We start from the raw sequence: 8,977 nt of genomic DNA on the forward strand, positions 1-8,977 counted from the left end.
GGTAAGCACAAAGGACTTCTAGAGCCTCAAATTAAAAAAGTGTTAATTCAAAAGGTGCGTTGTATTGTATTTACATTCAAAACATACCATGTGACTTGATTTTGACCCATCTAGAAGTAATGTTTGACCAATCAGATCTTGTGGTTTCATTGATTAATTGATTGGTGCTTAATTCGTGATCACAATATATGTTGAAATGGCAGTCTTATTTCTTCTAAGTTCTAACAGGAGAAACCCATTTGGGTTTTAGCCATCTTCATTCACATCTCTTTTTTTTTTTTTTGGGTAATCACCTCTTATTATTTAGGAGAGAAACTTGTGTAAGCTAATTCTATCACCTTAGCCACCAAATCTAATTATAGAATATATTATTTATTTATATTAAATTTTGATGGATCCCAACTACTTTACCAAATACAGAATCTGAAGGACTAATCCTACCACCTCATTATGATAGTACTTAGCTTCCTAAGTTTTTCTTATATATATATATATATATATATATATATATTTCCCAAAGTAAAATTTATGGTTTTGTTTCACTAAGTGATACTTTTTAGGAGTAAATATTAGCACTGCTTTAAAAAAAAACAAATATGAAAATATTCAATTTGGATTAGACATAATTATATAATATCAAAACTACATTTTCAAATGGGCGATTGAACGTTAATTTGACGAGTCAAATCATGTGGTTTCATTAATCGATTCTTAATCATATCGTGAAATGAAATAGGCATAGTTCTTCCGAAAGACCAACTCATCTGGAATGTGGCTATTTTCATTCGCATATATATTATTAGCTTATGTGATCAATGAAATTTTTGAGTTTTCCTTCATAGGACATTCTTTAATGCAGCCTTTCGCATATATTAAAGTATAAATTTGGGACTAAACATTGTTATACTTAGTTACAATTCATATTTTAAAACATAAATTTAAGACTAGACATTGTTATATTTGGCTGCTTTACCTAAAAAAATTCTATACATATATTAATTATTTCTTCCGATTTTTAGTCACGATCCTGTACTAATAACTAATAAGCGCATGTGGGGTACATGGTGAGCTATTATATTTGATAAAATTTTATTCAAACTCTTGATTCCAATATTCTATTGAGGCATCTATTTATTATATGAATAATGATTCATAATGTGCCAAAGATCGAGCTTCTTTTATGGGGGGGAAATGTTTCAAGAGGCAATTTCTTCTACTTTACTAGCAGGCCTCTTCCTTTAGAAACATAAATTATTTGGATTCACAAATTGTATGTTAACTACACTGTTTCTTGGTAGCAATTATTGATCGATACTATAGGGTACTTGCTGCGACTGTGTGAAATTATTTTCAGTGGTTATATAGTTGGTGCTATCTGTCAATCTCTTTATATGTGTGAATTTGGTTTGGATTTGTAAGAGTTTTGTGCTCAATGACCTCATTGTTGGTCAAGAAATAAACATTTTTTTTTCCTGTTCAAAATAATTTATTTATTCTTTCTTCTCAGTTTCCAAATATATAAATAATTCATCTCTGCAAACTACAATGACCAACCTTCTGGCAGCTTCAGTTGCCATATGAAGAAAATAAGCCAAAACTTTCTTTATTTCATAAGATTAGGCATTAATTCCTAAATAGTCTCCATAAATGTGATTGTAGAAATGATGCCAACCAACGTGAAATTTTCAGGTCATTTTCAGAACACAAGGACCAATTAGAAATTGATACCTAATTTTGAAGGCTACAAGAAATTGTTTTTTGTTTTTTCGAAAATAGAATAATTCAGCATCAACAATCTCGTAAATTGAACTTTAATCCTATGGGTTGTCTGATCCCTTAACTAGCAAGCAAGCATTAATTTACAAATTGGTTTAATTTAATTTCTCCTGTCGATCACGACTTCAGCTGAGGGCATGTCTAATGTATTTTTAATTCAGAGATGCGCCTTGGACCGGCTAATTTAAATTCTCGAGTTTCAGATTGCTGATCGAATAGGTTACAATCCCGTTAACTATGTGGGTACTGGGGTATGATCAATTACTTTACTAGCAACTAATTTTGGAATACAAGGTATGATTGTGGCAATTAATTAATTGATTTACACAGCAGGAGGCTTGGACCGTTGTTATATGCCACATCATTTTACACACAGCCACTCTAGGAAACCAAACCAAGAAAAAGAATCCAAGGCAGGCCGATATTGCAAGACCTAAATCATGCCGTCAAAACGAAAAAGCACGAGTCATGATAATGCAATATAATTTTACAAGTTAATTAGGAGGTTAATTAGTCAATCAAATCATCCATTATGCATGCTTACATTATCGTCAATGGAGAAAAGTAAATAGTAAATTCTAATCTTCAATAAAAGAAAGTTGACGCTGGAAGATTATTGTAATCATGACCTGTAATGATAACATATCCAAAACCTATACAAGTTTATTTTTATCATGCTTTTGACCATGCGAAATTATTTTGACGTGATCATGAACATGATTTCACTTTTTTGATTTTTTAGATATTATATTGTAAAATCGTTTTTAGGTGTGGGTATCTACACTCGATTAATTTCATTTTATAATATAATCTACCAATATTTAAAATTTAAATAACTTCCAGAATCTCTAGTTAAATAGTTATGTGAATGTATGAACTCAGAAAAAATAGTTACCGTGTCATGAACCAACCTAGATCTCATAAGATATTTTTCTTTTTGGACCTTAACAAGTCTTGCATGGTTTCGTTTCTACGACACTCATACACTTCAAAACACGTCTTGCCAATTAAGATGTAAATCACCCTTTATAAATCTCACATCGACAAAGTATGAGAGAAATGTTGAGATTATAAGGGATCGGGTGATACACACCTTAATTGACAAGATATTTTTTTAGAGAGTATGAGTGTCTCCAAAATAAAACCGTGTGAATTTTTTTAAAGTGTAAAACAGACAATATCTTTACAGATTGGATGACATTAATTAATATTTTTATTTTTCAGTCCGTATGCATGATATTACTGTTGGAATAAGAAAGATGAATATGTAACGTAAGAGGTGATGGTTGATTCACCAAAAGTGAAAAACATATGAATTATTAAAGCAAGGCAAGACTGTCGTTTGTAGAACAAAATGGGCACGATGCTCATCACAAGAACCAGCTAACAACTGTCTCATGTTATCATATATGGCCACTGACGTGAGAGAGAGAAGCGAGGAGCATAAAAAAGTCACTGCATAATGGGCACCGTACGACAGCAATGTCTCTAAAATTAAATGATGGATCTCAAGGTGATGACCGAGACCGAGAGATGGAGCTTGCACATTCAAGAATCAATTCAAATTAATAATCAAATCTTACACGGTAATTTTTTCAAAAAACCAAACCAAAAAAAAAAAAAAAAAAGGAAAGAAATAAAGAAATTGAGTTCTCATATAAACAAGCCAATCAGATTTTGCCACAAAAGCATTAATTAACAATTTCAACCGCTGTTTGCATACTAACCCACTAAATTTTTGGTTGTATATTTCTTAATTTATACGGTTATAATTGTTCCATTGTAACATTTCCTGTTAATAATAAAACTGAGTTTTTTTTTTTCAGATAACTATTTTTTTATGGGTGGTTCAAGTCTTCGTAATTGCCTGTTGTGTAGATTCCTTTCTTGCAATTAAATTTTCCAATTATTCATCATTGTTATACTAATCAATGCTGATTTGGTAGATTTCATTGCGTTCATAGCCATTGGACTAATCATGGCTAATTTGGAAGATATCTAATTCAGCTAATTACCATTTTGCTTATCAAGATTAGTTTTGATAGATTTTTTTAATTGCAATATCCGCAAATTTAAAATTTAATATTAAAAGATGTTTTTTTTTTTTTTCTTTTTCAGTTCTTCTAACACAAAGGTAAATAAGAGATACTCTGAATTACCCTAGCTAGCTGAAATTTTCAGTGACTGGATCACTATATATATCAACAAAGACCCACTTAAAGCCCAGAGAAACTCATCTCCATCACGTCTCTCTTTCACTCACTCACTCACTGTCTCCCAATCTCTCTCTCAAACACAAACACGAACACAAAAGACAGACAAAGAAGCTCCATCAACATTGCTTGTGCAAGCTGTGCTAAGGTGTTCTAGATTACATGGATGAGAAGTGGAAGCTATCAAAGAAAGATGGTTCATGTAGCAGCAGCCATGCTTCAAGTTCACACAAGTTACCTTTCACAAGGAGCTTTTCAACAAAAAGCACTTCTTCAAAGTCCCCTCTCTTGCAAAAAAGTTCTTCCACTAAATGCCCTCTTCCTAGAAGCTACTCACAAAAGGGTTCCTCCATTTCAAGAAAGTGTAGTAGCTTGGCCAAAGAGCAAAAGGCAAGATTTTACATCATGAGGCGCTGCGTTGCCATGCTTGTTTGTTGGCACAAACATGGCGATTCTTAAAGATTAATTAAGAAGGGGATCATTTGATGGTCATGTATCAACAAGTTTTAATTCCTCGTTTCTGCTTCTTCTTTTTCTAGATTCAGATGTAATTACAATTTGAGGAGAGCAACAAGTTTCCCCCCCCCCCCCCCCCTCCCGTTTTTTACACATTTTGTAAGAAGAGATTATATATCACAACTAGAATACTCTTAATTAAACTATCAACGTTAATGTACTAATGTTGGTTAATTTTGTGTTTGTTCGACATCAATCATATCAGATCTCACAGCGCTCGTAACCCTTTTTGAATTTTTTTTTATTCTCTATTTCTTTTTTAGTAATTTTGATTAATTTGTTTACTACTATACTTATTCTCTCTCTTTTTTTTTTTTAATTTCTCTATTGCTTTTTTTTTTTTTTTCTTTCTGTACTCTTCTTCTTTGTGCTCTAGACGAAAGAGAGATTCCTTTCGGCTGTTGGGTTTTTTTATTATAAAAAAGGCGCATTATTGGTGATTGGATCTGCATTGGAAATGCAAGTCACCTTTCACATTTTGAGAAAATTAAAAAGAGCTTGGATGATCAGTTAAGATTCAGTAAAAAGGGAAACCTTAGTTTGATCGATTCTAAAGTTGTAGCTATCTTCCTCTCCAGGCATCTCTTTCTCCACTCATTTCAGTGCGTGTATTAATCTCTCATTCGCCTGAGTCAGTACGAACACAAAAGTTGAAACAAACACTTTGCATTAATTTCACTTTGTTGATCAATCATACTAAACTTTAAGCAACCTTTGAACAAATTTTGGAGGTTAATTGCATGGCTCTCCACACTCTTTTTAGAAGGATCCTTTTGATGCTACTGCCCAGCAGTTTTACTTTTAAAAGTAAAGTCGTTTAAGTATTAAGTAAACAATTTTAACTACCTATTTACTTTTACACAATACTTAGCAATCTGTTTAATTTACAGTAATTATGGTTTCAATGTCACGACTCTACAACTTCAAGCGGACCCCCTAAAGTATTAAAGCTAGGTACGTAATTGGTGAACACGTTATTGCTAACCAATATGCCATTCAAGCACAAGAATCACAAACTCTAACTTCCCCATATGTCCCCATCAGTAGTTCATTATGTGTGTTCTGGCTAACCCTTCCCATCCAACATTAATTTTAACTCAAATTTATGCAATTTTATAGTTTATTGTTTTTACAGTTTTTACGGCTTAAAAAGAGAAATTCTTAAGAATTCTTAAAAAGAGAAATTCTTTTACAGTTTGTAATTTATTTTTTTAAATTACGTCTTGAACTCTCTTAGAAATTGTTTTCAGTGATTACGTTCTACATAAGGGGCGGAGTAGTGTTGTTTTAGTTTAGTATTGTATTATAGAGTGGCTAGCTGGTTCAAATTTAAATAAAATTGAATGTTCTCAAAAGAAAAAGGCTTTAAAATCTCAATAATCTTACGTATAATTTATGAATTAAAAGTTTGTTGATATTATTTTATTTAATCTAATGACAACTTAATTTTCTCTCTATTCGTGCGAGTAGAATTTAAGTTTTAAAGCACAAGAGATTTTACCAATCCAATTAAATAGCAGCCACAAATCTGCTTATGTTCTTTGGAATAAATTTTAGAAATCAAATCATTTTATTGCTGTGGTCACTATTTTTCTTTCCGCTATTATACTTGCATTATTTGCCGTGAAATCAACTTTAATTGTGCCATGTACCGGATTTCGAAACCTAAATATTAATACGTCACCCTGATGATAGTTTGAGTTTAAAGAAATCGGTTACTTTATTTATTAATTTTATACTATTTTTAAGCAATTTACTATTTTCAACGACTTATATGTAATTCGGATAAAGCACCGACACATTTATTATATAATGAGATATGCCTGCAATGATTAATATGACTAAGCAGACACTTTCATAATGAGCAAGTTTAATTAATTTATTTAGGATAATTATGTAATAGAAAAGTAAACCGGGCGATTTTTAGCTGAAGTACATTTGACCAAAGTGAGACCTTTTTCTCTGGTCAACGGCATCTTTGAAAATATGGTTTTTAAAGCCAACTGGGACGGCATAGCATGTGGGCAAGCCATTTTCAAGCAGAGCCATGCATGGCCAAAAAGATCAAGCAAGGCAAATGAAATTTCAAAACCACATACTTTATTAGGAAGACTCTTAAATTAAAAGTGAGCCCCAAAGCTTACTTGTACCAAAAGGGCAACTTAAGCGATAAGAGGGTGACTTTTAAAGTTTTTGAAAGGTTCATTTTTCACTTTAAGATAGTAATAGTATATTACTTGTTGACGTTGAAGAGTGGCTTATTGAGTCAGTACCAAAACCTCGCGTCCGCTTGCCAAGAGCTAACAACATCCTGCGATCACTACCGAACAATTTAAAAAAGTCTAAAATCATAAAGAATTATTAGAGGTGTCAGAAGTTTTTTCGGCAATAATCCTCCGACACTCAAGTCAGTTTATGAGAATAAAAATAAATAATTTCTATTTAAAACAAAAAAAATAGAGATCAAAAACTCAAAAAAAAAAAACCCAATCCCCATATAAGGAATGAATTTCCTTTTTTTTTTTAAAAGCTTGGCCGAATCCTTCTGCCTCCAAAAGAAACATAATAGAGAAGCAGGTAGCCCCCTCCTTAGGTAACGCCTCACTCCCCTCTTTATTCTCCCCCCTTCTGTTTCCTCCTTTTGCTCACTATCCTTTATAATTTTTTATGCTTGCCTCCCCAAAGTGGCCTTTGAATACACAAGTAAATGTATAGGCTTTGGTGAGGATAATTTGGTCATTGCATTTTGCAAGTAAGATGAGTGGTGGAAAAAAATGAGTAGTGCACATAACTCTTCAGCAAATCCCACCAACAATTTCATTTTCTTAATTAATTAATCTACTTTTTTATCCTCAAACAATGGTAAAAAAAATTATATTTTTCTTATTCCACATTTTTGTGATTTTTTTTAATATAAGATTCAGATTAATGCCCATAACATAATCCATTCCAACCCACCATAAGATTTGTATTTCAATGATAACAGAGTTGATCTTTTTTATTATACGACTTGTTATATCAAATTTTCATTGATATATGAAAACTATAAGATGGTACCAATTAAAAGTTGAAAACTATAGGAGACAAAGTGTGATGAATTTCCTTATTGTTTATTTGCAAATTGGTGTAATTGTTGAATACATTACTCTACCCTATCTTCGTTATTGATCGAATGAACTTATGTTTGTTTCGAAAAAAGATTATGCTAACAAAAGAGAATTATGTTTTCATTTTTTCAATTCTTCATCCACATAAATTTAGTTCGAGACTTTTGTTTTCATTACTATAAATAAACAATTACGTTGTCTTATTTTTATAGCTTGGTCTTAGCTTAGGACTTAACCACGCTATATACATGTTAGGATTAGTGTTAATTATTACTTAAGCAACTTTAAAGAAATGATTTTGTTTGTGAATGATAAAAGCCTGTCCTAAAGCATTAATTAACAAGAACATGACCTTAATTCATTTGGTCAAAAGAAATTTAAGGATAATTATAATGATGAAAGATTTTGTCGTTTCGATACTTGACCACAGCTCAGGCTCATGCAAACAACACTTAAAGGTAGCGTTTACTTTTTGGATTGAAGTGGAAATCCTGAGGAGTGAGAATTCCAGGATTGGGAGTGTGGAGTGAGAGTGTGAGTAGGTTATTTACTTACACTGAAATGGAAGTATGGAATGAAAATCAGAATCCAATTTATGTGTTTACTTTATCTTAGATTGGGAGTAAATAGTTTCAAATTATAATTTTATCCTTATTTAAAGAATTATAATTTTTAATTACAAATCTAATAAAAAATATATTTAATGAATAAATATTTATTTTATTATATTTGTAAATTTATAATAATTATTAATATTCTTAATTATGAACATCACAATTTTTTATTAATTTTAATATAAAATGAAACATTATTTTATTTTATTTAATATAATTATATTAAATTTATTATTATATAAAATAATAATATAATATTATTTAGTACAAAATTAATATTTTCTTAGAATAAACTGTTTATTATTATTAATTATTAATATTAAATAAATATAGTACTATTATTTTTAAAATAAATATAATAATATTATATTTATTAATTCTCTATTAATATAATAATATTATTTTTAAATAATTTTAACTTAGAATCAATGCAAATTATTATTTAGTTAAATATAATAATATTATTCAAATAAATATAATATTATTTATTTTATTTTATTAATTATAAAATATTAAATTGAATTAAATTAAAAAAGTGTAGAAAATAGAGATGTGGGAATGGATTCCCACTCCCACCTCCCCCAATGGGAGTCCCACTCTCATTCCCCACTCCAAAAATGGATGGATCCCACGGAGTAGAATTCCCAATCCCTCCCCAATTTAGTGAAGTAAACATTGGAGTGGAAGGAATCCACACTCCTCACTTCTACTCCAGAAAATAAACACATCATAGAACATTGATCGATGAAGA

At 30.7% G+C, this 8,977-nt stretch overlaps 1 protein-coding gene across 1 annotated transcript; it reads left to right on the forward strand.

Moving 5' to 3' along the window:
* The first annotated feature begins 3,987 nt into the window (after positions 1-3,987).
* Positions 3,988-4,697, forward strand: LOC102627598 (small polypeptide DEVIL 13). The gene has a single exon (XM_006488300.4). The coding sequence runs from the start codon at positions 4,152-4,154 to the stop codon at positions 4,446-4,448; it is 297 nt and encodes a 98-aa protein (XP_006488363.1). The 5' UTR covers positions 3,988-4,151; the 3' UTR covers positions 4,449-4,697.
* Positions 4,698-8,977: the final 4,280 nt, after the last annotated feature.

This window comes from Citrus sinensis, chromosome 8, assembly GCF_022201045.2.
Source record: "Citrus sinensis cultivar Valencia sweet orange chromosome 8, DVS_A1.0, whole genome shotgun sequence".
NCBI classification, from domain to species: Eukaryota; Viridiplantae; Streptophyta; class Magnoliopsida; order Sapindales; family Rutaceae; genus Citrus; species Citrus sinensis.

Coding starts and splice junctions, on each gene's coding strand:
- LOC102627598 (XM_006488300.4), top strand. CDS start 4,152: ATGGATGAGAAGTGGAAGCTATCAAAGAAAGATGGTTCATGTAGCAGC.